The following is a 17,330-nucleotide window of genomic DNA, read 5'->3' on the forward strand; positions in this document are numbered from 1 at the left end:
ATCATGACATCCGTATAGTTATATACACTCATAGACAAGCACAATAATACACACCCGTTACTCAAAACCGGGCCAGACCCAAAACATAGAATCACAGTGCCAAGAACTAACAGACGTAAAAGGAAGAACCAAATGAATCAACGCCGCAGCTATGCAATACATCAAAAACGAGATATATGTAAAGACATCATAGATCATAGATCATGAATGGCGATTCGCCCGTGCCAAAGAGCCTTATTTCAAGGCGTCAGCTCCCCTTCTTCCATCGCTATGACTCACGACATATGTCTCCGCCAACCACTCTGCTGACGAGTCGGGAGATGGTCGTCGACGTTACTTTCCGCATCGCCAGAGACGGATGTCAAGCCCACAGATTCAGACGAGACGGATCTCATCCCGGAGGCATCGGCGGTAGTTGGCATGAGATCGTTTGTGTTGATGGGTGTGATATCAGGGAGCGGGGGAAGAGGGTTTGGATAGCGGTGTGTAGAGAAGGAGGATTGAGCAGGAGGCGGGGCGCCAGCGTAGGCTTGGGAAGAGGAATTGGTTCGTGTGCGAGTCCTGCTTCCTGCCGAGGATGGGGGATGTTGTTGCCAGGTAGGATTGTCGTGAGAAATAGGTTCGGGGGAAGATGTTGTTTGGCGGTTGTTGGGGAGATAGTAAGGGTTTGAGTTGGTGTCGTAAACATGGTGGTTGTCTTCATAGGCGGGGAATGCTGCGGTTGACATGCTTGATACTGAGTTTCCGTGGGGGCGGCCTGTGTATAGTGGCTGGGGTTCGCCGAGGTCGGATTCACCGCTTGACCAGCGCTCGAGCTTTTCGTTCAGGGGTTCTTCTTCGGGTTGAGAGGTTCGCGAGTCGCCATGGACTAGGCCGAGGGATTCTTCTTCTGTGGCAGACTTGCGAAGATCGCCTCCAAGGTGAGTCCGGCGCAAGATGCCACGGGGTGAAGTGACTTGAGATTCACTGCCGGCCTTCACACGGTTCATCATGTTGTTGAAGGAGAATTGGCGGCGGGCAGTGTTAGCGAGAGGCTCCGGGGCAAGGGTGTCGGGCTTTTCGTCAGCCCATGAGATCGATCGTGGGGTGTCGCTACGGGGACGGTTTGGATGGAACGGAGCATCCAAGCCTCCAGCTCCGTGATACTCTGTATCGGCATTAACACCTTGGTGAGGCATATCTGTCATACGGACAGATTGTGTGTTGGCATCAAGATTCTTCTCTTCCTGGGTGAGTACAGGCCTCCACTGCCCATGATGAAGCACGCTGGTAGCCCGAGATCGGATACCATCCAGGAAAGAATGACCACTTTGCTTTGTGGTGGGTCTGTGCTCATCTTCCTCCTCTTCAGTAGGGAAGTGTGACATGCCCCACGGTGGATGTTGCTGCTTGACCGAGGGTGTTCGCGGAGTGCGTGGTCGCGACATGGTAGGACCTTCTCCAATGACAGTCTTGCGCCGGCGCAGACCATCCCATTCAACAATCTCATCTTCACCGGGTGGCTTCAGATAATCCTCGTGCTTGTCGTGGAAAAAGCGACGGGCTTCATCTGATTCCATGGTTCGACGGGCTGTAGAGATACGGCGGATGATGGAGGCCGCACCGCGAATAGAGTCAGCCTTGGGCTCGGATTCGGGCTCTTCCACGGTAGCAACCTCCCGGATCTGGTCGAGATCGCCCTTGAATACGGCAGCATCGGGAACATCTTTGGCAGACTTGGATAGCTGCAGTAGAACCACGCCTGCACAAATCTGCAAGAATCCAATAATTACAGTTGCAATCTGAACGCCCGTACCCTTGAAACCCTGGAACAGGATAGCAGAGGTAATAATCGTGGCACTTGTGAACATCACGTAGTAAGTCGGGGTGACCAAGGCGGCGTTGAAAAGGTTAAGAGCTTTCTATAAAAAGGGTCAGCGCAACTCAAACGTATCAGAATGATCGAAACATACGTTCAGATAAATGATCTCAGTCAGTAGTGTTCCAATAACGAACACAAACAAGACATAGAGAAACCAATGCTTAAACTGCTCCTCACCATTGATCTGAGCAAGAATAGCAGAGCCCAACCCCTGGGTAGCAACGACACTCAAACCACCAACCATGCTGCAAATACTGATATAAACAAACATACTCTGCTTGCCATATCGCGGACCAGCCCAAAGAGCCGTAAAAACAGCCCCAACGATAATCAGCCCAGCATAAGTCAAAAACCCAGGCTGTATAACGAAATGCTGCATACCCTGAATATCAGCGACAGATGACTGCTCAGGCGCATTCATAGCAATAGTCACAGACCCAATAATACAACAGAAACAGCCAACCTTCCCAACGAAACTCAACCGTTCTTTGAGGAAAATAGCCGACAGAATCGTCGTAATCACAACGGACAGCGCACCAAGCGGCGTAACGAGAATCGCATCGACGAAAGCATACGCAACAAAGTTGCATATCTCTCCGATGATCATCAACGTCATGCCAGTCCACCACCAGAAGTTCTTCAAATATCCATATCCCTCTCCTGCCTCTTCGTTGTATTTCACATTCGCCTTGAGCAACCCGATCTTCTTGATCACGAATGATATACCGATAAACACACCGGACGCAACAGCTAGCGAAATACCAACGGCTTTGTATACCGGCGGTCGACCCGAGCTCTCAGCGCGAGCGAGCAGCGTCGAAGCTTGCGATAGAGCGGAATTGGGATCCATGGTTGCGAGATGTGAGGTGTTGCGAAATAGCCACACTGGCCAGCAGTAAGAGGCGAAGAAAAAAGGGCCCCGTATCTGTCGGGGTAGAGAGTCGTCCGAAGACGAGACTCAGCGACTATCTGAAACACTTATCGAAGCTGCCACGCTGTATCGCTTGAGCGTATCGCCTTGGGCGACTATCGGTGGGACTGGTTCGGATCGAAAGTCGAGATGTCGCAACAGCGGACAAGGGTAGGAGGAGTGATCTGGAATAGCGTCGATCTAGGAATGCTTCTGGAAAGGGTGGCCACGAGGAAAAGAAATGTGGGATTTCCGCAAGGGGGCACGTCAGCCGTTGGCGCTAAGACTCTCGGTGGCGCTTTGATGCAACGCAAAAATCAAGGGTTTCGAGGGTGTAGGAGAGAAGGGATGCTTGAAGAGAATAGAAAATGACTTGAGAAATACAAGCAAAATGCGACCCTGGGAAAAGGGGAAGGACATTGTAAAAGTTGCAGAAACAGAGAGGCTGGGTTAGTCCCTGTGGGGAAAGGAGGTACGGGTGGGTACTTGCTGGTGGGGCAGAGACACTGCGATCGGCAGGTACCTTCGATGTATCTTTATTGTCACTCTAACTTATCTCTAAATAGAGTGGCGATTCTAGACCCAGTCATTGGTCTTGGCTTAATCTATGTAAATATTGTTATAATCTACCGACATGAACTTGTATGCATGTTCTAACCTATCATGGATTAAGGGTTTCACTTGAACCCCTCTGTTTTATTCGAACTGTAGACTACTAACGTTACTATACAGATATCCATGCCACATTGAAGTCTGTCATAAATGTCGTCATTCATTACGCCCGAAAGCAGGTATTGGCCATCTCTCTCGCAAGGTTCAACTAACAAAGGAAAAACGTAAGGTAAGAATGAAACCAGGGACATGATTGCCTCCATGCGCCGTGACACCTCCATCCCAGCCCTAATCACCGTCTCGAACGAGGGGTATTCAGCAGGAAAGAAACAAGAAACATAAAAATGCAAGTATAAAAGTTGAAACAAGGACCCAAGATAAGAACATATGCGAAAGAGATTATCGCACATGGTAGCTGGGTTTGCGTTGTCTGTTGACCACTGGAGGAGGCTCATCAACCGGGTAAGGAGGTCGGACCTTGTTACCGGTTGAGGGAGCTTGAGAGAACAGAGGTGCGGGCATAGCGACACCGCCCTCATCCTGAGATGGGTATGGAATGGGTGTTTTGGGAGGGACTGGTGGAGGCCCGTTGAATGTTGCAAAGTATTCATCACTGCGGTGGGGAGAGCCCTGTTGTTGTTGCGAGTTCGGGCGACTCTGGTCATGGCTTCGACGATAATTGACACCATCACTGGATTGCCTTGGGGAAGTAGGTATATTATCTTGTGGCGTAGGATGAGCAGGTAACGAGTCGTCCGGCGGGGAGACCGTCACGCTAGTTGGGATTGGGGGCGGTGCGTGCGTAGGTTGATGGGCGAAATCAATAGGTTCTGCGGGTAGTTCTGCGGGCAACTCGACGGCGAAGTGCTGGGGAGGTGGAACGTATGATTGAACGGGAGGAGAGAGCGAAAGCTCTTCGGATTCAAGATCAAAGGACAGGTCGTCACGGTCACCGCCAGCCGCAGCATGGTTTGCCAGACGGCGGTTCATGCGATCGATCTTAGCAAACCGGACACCAGCATCCAGAATCATCTTCTTGACTTCAGGCTTGGCCAAATATTGCCGTGTGTTGGTGCTGATATCAGCCAACCGGTTCCATTCATTCATACCAAACTCGCCAACGCCGACTTCCACGTTCAGTCGGAAGTAATTGTCCTTGGCGACATTACGTTGGGCGAGTCGATCTCGTAGCATTTCATTGTGAATGTCCTCGCAGCCTTCAATCTTGGTGATAAGTCGACGGCGTGCCTCAGCGAAAGTACCAAGCGCATCGCCGAAGAAATCCTCCCACCATTCATGCTGTCGGTTGTTGGTGCCAGCTGGCCGCTTTCCTGTGCCCACACTGATAAAGACGCCGACTTCCCGACCTGGCCACTCGTTCACCACCGCCTCATCAAGAATCTGCGGCGCAGGGTTATATGTGCCCGGGCCTTCATCAATAAAGACATGTTGACCGATCTGGATTGGCTTGAAAGCAAGTCCCGTCGCGGAAGTGGCACGGCCTGCTTGCCATATTGTGCAGTCAAATTCAGGTGGGGGTTCCCTGCGGGAATCGTAGGAGCGCAGAAGCACGGCCGTTCCTTTGCGCGGCGTGCCCTTGTATAGAGCAGTGACAGCACTAATTGCATGTTAGTAATGACAATTAGAAGGCATCGCATGATAAAACTCACGTTTTGGTACGATATTCTCGACTGTCGTAGAGTAGCGCATCGGGGTTACCCCAGCGCAGACCATTGATGAAAGCAGAGCCTCGTTGGCTAGTCGGAGACATCGGATGAGAAGCAGCAGAAGTGCTGAAACTACCCCGGCTGATAGACCGCTGAGGAACAGAGTTCGGACTATACGGCAGACTGACAATGGAATTACGCGCGTTGGCATTCGGCGTGTCATTGCCCTCCGCCTCGAAGACTGTATGTTCCCGCACACATTCCCGAATTGCCTCCTCGAGCTTGGAAGCCTTGAACAGCGTCGAGCGGTACGGAATACCAGCGATGGTTTTATCGGTCTCGAATACTTTGCGCGTCATGCGCACGTAGACTTCTTTGCAAGTCTCGAGGTCAAGGCGGAGACGACCGAGCATCAAGGCGATGAGACCGCCGGTGCCGGTACCCGCGATCAAGTCGAAGTGATCGCATGGCTTGGGAATTTGGTCGCGACGGGGAGGCTTGCCTTCGCATTCGACATAGGTGCGGTACATGAGTTCCTGAAGAAGAATAAGCATGGAGTAGCCACGTACACCACCGCCATCTGGTCAAGTCAGCTGAGTTTTGTTATTGGCGGGGAAGCGAGAGAATGCTGACCGAGTGAGAGGATCCTCAGTGGAGGACCCTTTGTGGTATCTTTGCGGCGCAAATGAGCTGGATCCATGGCGATTGTAGCAGTTGGAACGATTGCGATCGCCTTTTTTTTCTGCGGCAGCTTACCCGCGGCGGGGCTTAGCGGTGCCTTATGCACCGGGGGAATAAATGTTTGGCGCCTGACCGATCCGGTCGGAGCGTGGAAAGAGGCGGAAGTGTCACACTGGTGAAACAGCAGTTCAGATACGTCGGGCGTGACAGTGTGGTGTGTGGGCTCAAATAGGCAGCGGCGGCTGGATGATTGGAGAGGCTTGAGCCACGGTCCCTGCGGTAGTTCGGTAAGGCTGGTTCTGCACCAACAGTAAATCTTGAGTGTATGGAGAGGACAGTATGCAGTAGGCAGGCAGTATGTAGGTAGTGTAAACAGGTCCAAGATTCCAAAGTTATTCTTGGAATCTTCTTTCCATGGATCATGCAGGTCAGGTGACTCGGGGCTCAGTTGTGGCGGTGCAGCGATGATGTAACTGTGGCGTTCGCCAATAAGATCTTGATATTGTGTTTCTCAAGGCTTCTATTTTGTAGAACAATATTTCATTTGAACATCCAGGGACTGGCTAAATGTTTTACCCAGTTCATACTGCTACTTCGTGGGAATTCATCAAACCCAACATGACGTCACAATGCAAAAGTGAAAGTATGGAAACTCGAACCAAACGTCAGAGAGTGTGCCCGAGATGAACTCAATTCGTCAAGCCGGGCCAATCTGAAAACCAATTAGCAATCCCTCAATGTATCCCAAACGAGAAAAGCATGAAAGACTCACCGAGGACAGTCCTCTTCTTGCCACGCTCCGCGACAACAACCTCATCACCAACTTTAAGATTCGTCCCACTCCCCCGGGTCTCCAAAAATGAATAGCGCCCAAAGACAGGACTAAACTTCGCCCCTTTATCCACCCTACGATCCTTCATCAATTTCTTAAGTACAGTCCCAGATTCATCAGTCCCCATCTTGCCCGTAGTATAATCAACATTAAGACTCTGACAGCGCACACAATTACCCGTCAACAACAATCGCGTCTTTTCAGAGCCTAAAGTAAGCACACTCCAAAAGTCCTCTTCAAAGGCATTCTCAGCCCCCGAAACAACAATGTTAGGCCGGAATTTAGTCCGATCCATCTCCGTCCCGTCCGGCAATCGTGCCGAGACATTATCAACGGATGTCTCGGAGATAACCAGGTAGGGCGCACAGTCGGCGAAGGTGATGCGGTCTTCGGGCTGTGCGTGTAGCATGTAATACAATACTAGCGCAACGGGTGCTAGGAGGGCGGGCAGCAGACTACTTGCTGTTTGGGGTGTCTTTCCCTGTCGAATGAAGCTGTAGGCTTGGATGAGTATGTTGGCCACGAATGCGACCACCAGCACGGGTAAGAACCATTCTCGCTTTTTGTCTGTGGTTTTGTTTGTAACGATGTTCCAGATTCCGCGCAGGGCTGAGTTTTTGTTGGCTTTTGCTGGTGCTAATGTGCCCAGTACTTCTCGTGAGTTTGGTCCGAGGTAAGCGAGGATTACAGGGTATCCAAAACAGGCGCTGAACCAGTCGTTGTATTCGGCGCCCATGCTGTAGCCTGTTGTTGGGCTTTGGTGCATTGTGACTGTGAGAGGGTTGAGGGTCTTTGTATTGGGTTGGAGAGGGATCTCGAGTCTTTTGCGCTCGCGGGGTTCGGGTCCAAACTCTGATGGTGGTGGGTGGTATGTGACTATTACTTTTCCGCTGTCGTTCTCGGTCTGGGGGTACTCGATGTCCGTATGGAAAAGGGCCATCTCTGGGAAGTGGGGGACATGCATATTCTTCAGGGTCGTGGTGTCGGAGCCATCCTCGGCGGGCAAGACCTTGAGGAGCATAAAGTGACGGTCATATTGGAAGCCGCGTGGAGTTAGGATGCCCTCGTTGACGGTAGTCGGCCGCAGCGACTTGATCGGGTAGACGTAGAGCTGTTGTTCGCGTTAGTTACGTCCCATTGAATATGTGTCGCAGTTCGGGGTTCGCACCTGGCTGACTCTCATGGTCATAAATTATGCTTCCTGGGAATACAAGAAGAGGGGAAATTTCGCAAACAAATCCGAGGGGAACGATGTCATATGAAACTGAGTTTGGCGCAAACGAAAAACTGATAAGTGATAAGGCGATGTAACTAACTTATACGACTCCGGTACAAAGTAACTATATGAAACATCTATAATTGCCCTACCATTCTATCTGTGTAATTTTGAACATCTTGAATCATATTCGTTTCGAACCCGGGATATACAGAGAAAGGAAATTAGAAAGGAAATCGTCTATTGGTCCTCAGACCAGGGCAAACTGAAAGTGCCAACCCAGTCCTCAACCTCTTGGCGCAGGAGAACAATCTCGGAGATCTCCTCGCCCTCGCCCAGGTAGTCCAGGAAGGCCTTCACTGTGCCAGGGTTCTTGACACCCTTGGACTGAGCGTGCTCGCGAGCAACCTTGTCCAGCTTCTGAGTGATGATGACAGCGCGGTCGACGATGTCAGCTACGCGACGGAAGTCCTCGGGCTGGAAGCCACGGGAGGTCATGGCGGGGGTGCCAAGACGCAGACCACCGGGCTTGAGGGCGGACTTGTCACCAGGTACGGTGTTCTTGTTGCTAGCAACTCCGCACAGCTCGAGAACACGCTCCACACGAGCGCCATCCACGCCGCGGTTCTTCAGGTCCACCAGCACCAGGTGGTTGTCGGTGCCGCCGGAGACGATGTTGTAGCCGAGTCCACCCTTGCTGGTGGAATCGCCGAGGCGCGAGGCCAGAGCTGTGGCGTTGGACAGAACTGTCTGCTGGTAGTTCTGGAAGTCGGTTGACTGGGCCTGCTTAAGGGCCACGGCCAACGCGGTGATGGTGTGGTTGTGAGGGCCACCCTGGTGGCCGGGGAAGACGGAGGCATTGATTGGGTTCTCCAGATCGTACATGACGGGGTTGCCCTTCTTGTCCGTGCTGCGCACGCCCTTGCGGTAGAAGATCATGGCGCCACGGGGGCCGCGCAGGGACTTGTGGGTGGTGGTGGTCACGATATCCGAGTAGGGGAAAGGAGACGGGAGCACATCAGCAGCTACGAGACCGGAGATGTGCGCCATATCGGCCAGCAAGTAGGCGCCCACGGAGTCGGCAATCGCGCGCATGCGGGGGTAGTCAATGAGACGGCTGTAGGCCGAGGTGCCCGCAACAATCAGCTTGGGCCGGTACAGGTTGGCCATCTTCTCCAGTCCGTCGTAGTCAATCAAGCCAGTCGACTCATCGAGGCGGTAGGGAAGGGTTTCAAAGTACTTGGAGATCGCGGAAATCTTCTTTGTAGGGGTCTGGTAGCCGTGGGACAAGTGACCACCGTGAGGGAGGTCCAGGCCCATGAGGCGGTCGTGGGTGTTAAGAACAGCGGAGTAGGCCATGAGGTTAGCGGGCGAGCCGGACAGAGCTGGTAACAGTTAGCATTTGTATCCCTTTGCATATATCCGTATATCATACGCTGAACATTCACTCCCCACTCCTCGGGGTTAAGACGGTAGGTCTCAAGAGCACGCTGCTGGCACAGGCGCTCCGAGGCATCAATGTGTTCGTTTCCACCATAGTAACGGGCGCCGGGGTATCCTTCGGAGTACTTGTCTGCATTGTGGTTAGGATGGCCGGCCTATCTGGCAAGCAAAAGCGGGAAACTGGAGTACATACTTTGCATAACACTGCCAAGAGCATCGAGGACAGCTTGCGAAGTGAAGTTCTCAGAGGGAATCAGGTTAATGAAGTGCTTTTGGCGTCTTTTCTCCTGGAGAGGTATTAGCAAGTCGTCGATTCCGGAGCTCTATCAGCAATGACGCACCTTCTGCAGGATATCGTAAACGGCGGGGTCGGAGTCCTTGAGGGAGGACGATAGCAGCTGGTAAAAGGTCAGTATATGTGTCTGGCTTGCCATTGAAACCCTTCAAACCACATACCTTGTGCTGCGCATCGGGAGACGACGATACTCCCCGCGATTGAGGGGCCGATCTAATTGATGGCACGATAGAGGCCCGGGAGACAATAGCGCGGGAGCTCCCAAGGGGGAGCAAGCGGGCAGCGGATCTGCCACAGCGAGACAACATGGTGAAGCTGGAGCTGAAGCTGAAGCAATTCAAGACCGGGGGGTATATGTACTTGGCCGATAGGAAAGCATCGGCTTTTAAAACAACGAATGCTTGTCGGACAGTAACTGACGCCTCTCCGTTCTCCGCGGAAAGCGGGAAACGGCGCTATTCCCCATTGAGCTCTCCGCCTGGTCCGTGCATCAGCTTGAGGTTTTCTCGCTCGGCAAAATTTCTCCCTCCTTTTCTTCTTCACACAACTAAATCCAAGATGAAGAGACGGCGTTTTATCTGTGTCAGCACTCGTCGGTGACGGCTGGGCTTCGGTCTGGCTGGCGCTGGACGGGCGCTGCTGACAGGTCCCACGCCTTTAACCATCCATTGAGGGACCAGTACCATCGGATTGGAATTGTTGTGCGTTTGGTTTGCCGACGAATCGGGATGGGATTCGACTTGGGACTCCAGGCCTTCCCATCTTAGGCCTGGATTATCTCATGGTATCCAACAGTTCCACTATCGCGTTGGCGATACTCCTAGTTCAGCGAGGAGCTGTGTTGATCGCAAACTCCGAGCGCCTCTGAGAGTCTACCCCTATCTAGTACATAGAACACAATATAATTACTTGACGACAGTTCAACTTGCAAGACACCACGTGCCTCTGTTTCTATTCAACCTAGCTACAACACAACCTTCGAACAGGTTGTGCTACATGTAAGCAATCACCCCTAGCCGGTAAGGAGCAATCTGTTGACGTTTTAACCGCAACGACGTAGGCTGTCTAGGGATGATGATTGTAATGAAGATCACCAACCCTTGTGTGTTTTTGTGGTGCCTTGCATTCACTGTCATTTTATGAGTTGCGAAGCTTGTTTACTATAATTAGTGATCACATTGACCAACGGCGATCAGACTTCATGACTGATGCTATTTGTATACGTTAATGACACTAAAAGCGACACTACGGAAGGGTTGCTGGAGTGGTTTTACTAAAGCGGTTAAACTGCCACCTAGAACGACCGTTAAAGTGAGACCTTTTAGGTGCCTAACACAATGCCAAGCATTAATCTTATTGTTTGGCTCTTGTGCCCTTCACATTGGCTAGGAAATATAGCAGGGAAATTGGTCTTATTGTTTAAAGAGTAGGCAATATCCTTTTCTGGTGTGTCTTCTTTTAGACTCGGCGATAAAGAATGACATTTTCAAGTGATATTTCCAGATGATTATATTGTCCACTGGTTTGTAGCATCATAGATACTTTCGGCCTTATGTATGGCTCACACCTCCACGGCTCACTATCGCGGGAACTTGGCGGGGCAGGATGCAAATTGTCGAGGCTCCACTAACTTGAACGTTGCGAGAAAACTACAATTAGCAACTCGCATGGAGTACAAATCAAAGAGATAGACTTGACCAAAATGACCACATACCCACATCAGAGTAAGAAGATCAAAGAACCTAGACTCGGATAGCCAATGCCTAGAAAATCTCGTCCAACCCTAGCAGCCACAACAGCCCAACTAGGAAAGGATTCTCGGCCGCACAAAACAAAGTGATTCATGAAAGCGTGTCCCGAGGGCTGGAGGACGCCAGGAGGAAAAGTGACTTGTGGGCCCATATTAAATTGGCTGCAGAACAAGTCCCGATTGACTGAGAGACTGACTAGATGACGCCGTTATTCTACGAAACTATTGCCACGCGCTGTCTCTGCCCCTTTTCCCGTCTTTCCACAGTTCCGTGGGCAGAGAGTGTCTAGTGCACGGGTACCTGAATCTCATTAAATTAGCATTATATACTCCCCCGGTCTCCCCCTTCTCCCTCTCTTCTTCACCCACGCTTACATTCTCTATCCCCGGTTCTTCAACCGATTACATTCTTTTAAAAAGCCACTCTCTACACTTCGCGTGTCCATACCCCTCAACGAACATTCTTGGAATTATTCCATTCACATCCTATCACAATGCGTTTCTCTATCGCCGCTCTCGCTGCCGTTGCCGTTGGCGCTGTCGCCTCCGATGTCACCACTGAGGTTCTCACCCAGTACACTACCTACTGCCCTGAGGCCACCTCCGTGGTGCACGGTAGCCACACCTACAGCATCTCGACCGTATGTTCATAACAAGCCAAAACACGCAACAAACACTAACAAACCAAATAGCCCGGTCACATCACCATGACCAACGGTCCCTACACCGTCACCCGTCCCCTCGTGACCTCGACCGTGACCCAGTGCAACAGCTGGTAAGCAATCAACATATCAATAAAGAGAACAATCCCATTCTAACCCCATCCCAGCTCCTCCTCCACCCCCTTGGCCAGCAGCAGCAGCATCCCCGTCGTGCCCAGCGTCGCCACCTCCACCCCTCTGGTCCCCAACGCCGGTGCCACCGGCTCCCCCTCCCCCTCCCAGCCCGCCTTCAACGCCGGTGCCATCAACGCCGCCACCGGCGCTGGTGCCGGTCTGGCTGCTGTCTTCGGTGCCGTTGCCCTCCTGCTGTAAAGCGGTTGAATGTCAATGGTATCATGAAGAGATGGCGCGATCTCTGTGTTCGCTTTGAGCATGGCGCTTCGCTGCTGTCGGGTGTTCAGGCTACGGGTTCTTCTTGGGTGTATATGTCTTGTCTACGTCTTCTTAGATAATACATAATTGTTCTCTTCCCTTTGGGTGTATCTTGTTCATGTTCTCCCCACCATGCTGGGGCTTTTTGTTGGTTTTGCGCGTGATTCTCCTGGACATAACGTTTCTGTTTATTATCTTCATATCACTTCAATCGCGAATGATCTCTTTTTTCTCATTGCTGTCTTCCGTATGAAAGTAGGCTTCGTAGTTGACGCCGCTCTTGACGACTCTTATCATCGTCGGTATCTTCCGAACGCATATTGAAGTTGACGTCTTGATTATCGGCCAAGCTTTGGCGATCCTCGCCTCTCTCCACTGATCTCGATCTATCGAGAGACTAGTCGATCGCTACCCCCATGGGATGAATATATCAACTACCGAGATCCTCTCTAAGCCGCTTCTACAAAGTGCCACGAGCCTAGTGAGAAATGTACTATGATGAGACCTTGAATTTTATGTCATAATCGAATCGTACATAGACTCGTGGAGCACTGCGGGGATCATGCAGGTCTATAAACGCCAAAATAAGCAATGTGACAGTGCAATGTGATCGATCTCATAACAATCATTATGGAGACATAGTCTATATCCACTTCACATTCTTCTATGTATTAACCCACAATTTCCTCATAGGCATCGGTCTTAATTTTTTCATTATATTCCCTGTTATAGCCTCCCACTTCAAGTAAAGAAACCAAATATAAACAGCAATCATCACCAGATATATACATTCATCCCAAGAAGCCACTGTACATCTCCAATGCGTATTAGCAAAATTAAAGCTTCGCCATCCCACCCTGTCTCTTCCTCACACCCTCAAAATACTCCCTAACCCTTCCCCTAGCAACATCAACAACATCCCCATCCTCAACAGTAGGCGGCACAGCAACAGCCCCCTCATAATCCCCCTTAACAGCCATCTCAACCAACTCCCTCAAAACCCGTCTAAGCGTCTTCCCACTCCGAGTCTTAGGCAACATCCCCCGGCCCTGAATCATCCCACCTAGCGAGGCAATAGCTCCAATTTGTTCGCGCACGAGGGTGTTCACTTCTGTGAAGAGTTTCTGGCTTGGTTTTGCTGGTAGATATCCATTAGATGTAGCTTCTTCCGGGATTGATCCAGCTTTTGGTTGGATGAATGCGAAGGGGAGATGGCCTTTTATGGGGTCGGGGAGGCCGATTACTACCGCTTCACTGATCGCTGGGTGGGAGAGGATTGCTTGTTCGATTGTTCCTGTAGATGGGTGGTTAGTCTTTTATCTCGAAACGTGGAATATAAAAAGAGAGAGAGTGTGTGAGAGAGAGAGAGAACATACCAGTCCCAAGTCGATGAGCTGCAACGTTAATGATATCATCAGATCGCGACATAACATGCAAATAGCCATCTCCATCAACCATCCCCGAATCACCGGTATCAACCCACCGCCCTTGAAACCGCTTCAGATACCCACGGTAAAAACGCTCGTCTTCCATGAAAAGATTCGTAAATGCCGTCGGGGCAAGGGGTAGTCCCAGAACGATATTACCCATCGTGCCATGGGATACTTCAATGCCCTCGTCATCGACAATACGGACATCAAAACCAGGTAACGGCAAACCCGCCGATCCAGGACGAAGAGCAAGAGGTTTCTCACTCTGTCCCTCTACATCTGCACCAGGACCCGAACCAGCAATAGCAGCCCGACAATTCTGCATCAACCCGGTAATAGGCGAACCAGACTCAGACGACCACCAGTTATCAACGACAGTAGCACCAACAGCCCCAAACCTCTCCAATAACCCCTGATAAAGCCGAACGATAGATGGCTCGCTCCGCTCACCGGCAAGGAATAACCCACGTAACGACTTCAATCCGCCTCTCCTTCCAACTTCACTAATAAGGACATTCTCGGGATCATCTTTGCACATCGCACGAATAGCAGTAGGCGCCGTGAATAGGACATTCGCTTTGTGTTTTTCGATTAGACGCCAGAATATACCGGCGTCCGGTGTGCCGACTGGTTTGCCTTCGTAGAGGATCGTTGTTGCGCCGACTAGGAGGGGTCCGTACAAGATGTAGGAGTGCCCTACTACCCAGCCTATGTCTGAGGCGCAGAACATTACATCGCCTGGGCCTTTTATGTTGAAGAGGGCACTTGTGCTTAGGGTTAGGCCTACGGCGTGTCCGCCTGCTTCGCGGAGGACGCCTTTTGGGAGGCCTGTTGTTCCTGTATGCGTGTTAATATGTGGTTAATTATCCAATGCTGATATTCCAAAATGGAAAAAGAAAGAAAGATACGCCGTCCACTGTCCAAGGGTACAATACTCACCACTAGTATAAATAACATAAACCCCCTCGGTCCCCATAACAGGAACGGACTTAGCCCGAATCCCCCGACCACGCGCACTCTTAACAAGCCTCTGCCAATTCCGCTGTCCACCCCTCTTATCAGGTCTATTCCAGCGCAGCTGATCCCGCTGCCAAACAAGCACCTTGCTCGGCTTGAACCTGCTTGCGTTTATTGCACCCTCCACTAGCGGCCTGTAAGCAATGGGGCCCTTGTTTCCCTCGATACCGCACGAGGCGGTCATTATTGCGCGTGGGCGCGCGGCTTCGATGCGTTGCGCTAGGGATTGCGGGGCGAAGCCGCCGAAGACGGCGGCGTGGATTGCGCCTAGGCGTGTTATTGCTAGAGCTGCTATTAGGGCGGCCGGGATCATTGGCACTACCCCCGGATGGTTTGTTAGTTTGTTCATCTCCGTGTTATTGTCATGTGGTTTATATTGTGGGGTTACTGTGGGGTGCTTGTGACGGTGGCGGGGATGGGGATGGGGATACGGATATGGGTATGGGTAGGTATGTGTGGTGATATGACTGCCATCGTAGGGGTAATGGGTAAATGCATACTGTAGATAATGACAACGTCACCCTTCTTTACTCCCTCCTCCCTCAAGACTCCCGCAAGAACCTCGATCTCATCCAGTAGCTGAGCATAGGTGTATGTCTCCGTCGATCCTGTCACGGGCGACTCCCAGATTATGGCCACATTGTCACCGTGTCCTGCGAGGACGTGTCGATCAACACAGTTGTAGGAGGTGGAGATCTCGCCGTCGGCAAACCACGACCAATGCTCGTGTGAGACTCCACTGGGGAGAGTTTTGGTGTGGCGTGTCAGGGCCCGTGATGGCTTGCGGTGCCAGTGGAGCTTGGCTGCGTGATAGCTCCAGAAGGATTCTGGGTCGGCAAGGGAGTGGGCAGTTGTTGTTATTTGAGTGTGAGGTGGCATGGTGGTTTGGATATTCTAAAGGGATGTGAAGTCGAGGAAGGGAAGGTTGGAGGTTGGAGGTTGGAGAGGGGGATGTGAATCCGGGGATCCCAGGCGGGATAGCTTAAGCTACCCGAGGTAGGGGCTGCATGAGAGTACAGGGGTGTTGCGGGGAGAGCGCCCCCGCATTTAATACTGTGAATACTGTGAATCTTTGGTAGAACCTGTATTGTCTATATATCGCAAAATAAAATAAAAACAAGCTCAGTCGTAGGGTATCATATCGAAATGCCTGCTAATGCGCGACTGCGATCTGGCTTCGTCGCCTGGGGATTTTTTTTGTATGGTGGAGAGAAAGAGGATTCCAAAGAACCACCTCTTAGGGCCACCAACGCCGAGATAAAAGACAGAACCCTCCAGATGCACCCGGGACCAAAAATGGAGAGAGAAAGAAGAAATAGAAAGCCAGTTCAAGGGGCTCCGGACGGACCCGGCCGATCACAAGAGGACACAATTGAGGCGACTGCGATGTCGCGACTTGTCGGGCCGGAAGGACTTGGGGTATTCGGGCCCGGCGTCACGATCACGGCCACCGGGCTGGCGGCGGTCCGGGCGACCACCTTGCTGCTGTTGTCGCTGCTGGCGCAGCATGCGAACGACATCGTAGAATGCCTTCTCCACGTTGATGCAGTTCTTGGCGGAGGCCTCGACAAACTCGCATCCCAGCTCCCGGGCCAGTGCCTGACCTTCTTGTGCCGAGACTGCGCGCTCCACAGCCTTGTCGCTCTTGTTGCCGACCAGCATCACGGGGACGGGCATTGCTGGGCCGGAGGATGCGCTCAGTGGGGAGTTCAGGTAACTGGGCCCGGAGGGGGAGCCCGAGCTTGATGATTCCTTGACCATCTTGATCTGGTTGTAGAATTTGGTGATGCGCGAAAAGGAGGCGCGCGACGTGATGCTGTACACCAACACGAACCCCTCGCCATCTCGAATCCACTGGTCTCGTAGTGCGGTATATTCTTCCTGACCCGCAGTGTCCAGCACCTCGAGCATACACGATTGTTGATCGATCACGACTTGTTTGCGATATGAGTCCTCGATGGTTGGATCATATGTTTCGACGAAGTGATTGAGACATAGCTGAGGGGGGGGTGATATTTAGCGTCTTGATCTCGTGTGTGACTCGGGCAACCAACCTGAATGGTAAGGGCGGTCTTTCCAACACCTCCATCACCCAACACCACCAGCTTGTACAGCGTCATTTTCCCAGACATGGCGAGAGAGAGCTAAACAGTCAGCGACAGAAGCGCAAGCGACATGTTGGAACATACCAAGGGGGAAAAGAGGGGAAAGGAAGAGGGGGGTGAAGTGGCCCACGTTCCAGGCGGGGGGGGCGAAAAAGGAGCTTCGACGCCAATTGAGAAAAGTGAGTGTGCGAAGTCTGGTCCGTGGGTGGGGGAAGTAAGGAAATTAAGTGAGAGAAGAAAGTCAGAGGGGAAAATGGTTAAAGTAAGAGTAAGAGTAAAAGGAAGAGTAAGAGCAAGAGCAAGAGCAATTGAACAAATCGAGTACGGAGCCAGAATTTACAATTCTATCCCTGTCGGGGGTTTGAAATCTTCACCCCCCTACCGTTTAGCCTCTCGGATTTTCACTATATTTCTTTT

At 51.6% G+C, this 17,330-nt stretch overlaps 7 protein-coding genes across 7 annotated transcripts; 1 reads left to right on the forward strand and 6 right to left on the reverse strand.

Annotated features, from left to right (window-relative positions):
- Positions 1-275: 275 nt before the first annotated feature.
- On the reverse strand, positions 276-2,711 carry PENARI_c005G03801 (DUF803 domain membrane protein; the record flags this gene model as incomplete). The annotated part of the gene is made up of 2 exons (XM_022629684.1): positions 276-1,901; positions 1,953-2,711. The coding sequence occupies 2 exons, from the start codon at positions 2,709-2,711 to the stop codon at positions 276-278; spliced, it is 2,385 nt and encodes a 794-aa protein (XP_022490354.1).
- Positions 2,712-3,782: 1,071 nt separating this feature from the next.
- Positions 3,783-5,750, reverse strand: PENARI_c005G09557 (putative Patatin-like serine hydrolase; the record flags this gene model as incomplete). Its single annotated transcript, XM_022629958.1, has 3 exons — positions 3,783-5,001; positions 5,054-5,630; positions 5,684-5,750. 3 exons carry the CDS (start codon positions 5,748-5,750, stop codon positions 3,783-3,785), a joined length of 1,863 nt encoding a protein of 620 aa, XP_022490380.1.
- Positions 5,751-6,420: 670 nt separating this feature from the next.
- PENARI_c005G00080 (MOSC domain protein) lies at positions 6,421-7,746 on the reverse strand (the record flags this gene model as incomplete). The annotated part of the gene is made up of 3 exons (XM_022629522.1): positions 6,421-6,443; positions 6,504-7,674; positions 7,732-7,746. The coding sequence occupies 3 exons, from the start codon at positions 7,744-7,746 to the stop codon at positions 6,421-6,423; spliced, it is 1,209 nt and encodes a 402-aa protein (XP_022490072.1).
- A 273-nt stretch (positions 7,747-8,019) lies between these two features.
- On the reverse strand, positions 8,020-9,825 carry PENARI_c005G08670 (serine hydroxymethyltransferase; the record flags this gene model as incomplete). The annotated part of the gene is made up of 5 exons (XM_022629911.1): positions 8,020-9,164; positions 9,215-9,352; positions 9,416-9,509; positions 9,564-9,620; positions 9,679-9,825. 5 exons carry the CDS (start codon positions 9,823-9,825, stop codon positions 8,020-8,022), a joined length of 1,581 nt encoding a protein of 526 aa, XP_022490074.1.
- A 1,936-nt stretch (positions 9,826-11,761) lies between these two features.
- On the forward strand, positions 11,762-12,301 carry PENARI_c005G11195 (putative GPI anchored protein; the record flags this gene model as incomplete). Its single annotated transcript, XM_022630035.1, has 3 exons — positions 11,762-11,908; positions 11,960-12,042; positions 12,097-12,301. 3 exons carry the CDS (start codon positions 11,762-11,764, stop codon positions 12,299-12,301), a joined length of 435 nt encoding a protein of 144 aa, XP_022490275.1.
- An 896-nt stretch (positions 12,302-13,197) lies between these two features.
- On the reverse strand, positions 13,198-15,687 carry PENARI_c005G01324 (putative acyl-CoA synthetase; the record flags this gene model as incomplete). The annotated part of the gene is made up of 4 exons (XM_022629573.1): positions 13,198-13,655; positions 13,738-14,628; positions 14,731-15,126; positions 15,309-15,687. The coding sequence occupies 4 exons, from the start codon at positions 15,685-15,687 to the stop codon at positions 13,198-13,200; spliced, it is 2,124 nt and encodes a 707-aa protein (XP_022490158.1).
- Positions 15,688-16,164: 477 nt separating this feature from the next.
- On the reverse strand, positions 16,165-16,940 carry rasB (Ras small monomeric GTPase RasB; the record flags this gene model as incomplete). Its single annotated transcript, XM_022629816.1, has 2 exons — positions 16,165-16,806; positions 16,863-16,940. 2 exons carry the CDS (start codon positions 16,938-16,940, stop codon positions 16,165-16,167), a joined length of 720 nt encoding a protein of 239 aa, XP_022490426.1.
- Positions 16,941-17,330: the final 390 nt, after the last annotated feature.

The sequence above is a fragment of the Penicillium arizonense genome, assembly GCF_001773325.1.
Source record: "Penicillium arizonense strain CBS 141311 chromosome Unknown PENARI_contig005, whole genome shotgun sequence".
Classification (NCBI taxonomy): domain Eukaryota; kingdom Fungi; phylum Ascomycota; class Eurotiomycetes; order Eurotiales; family Aspergillaceae; genus Penicillium; species Penicillium arizonense.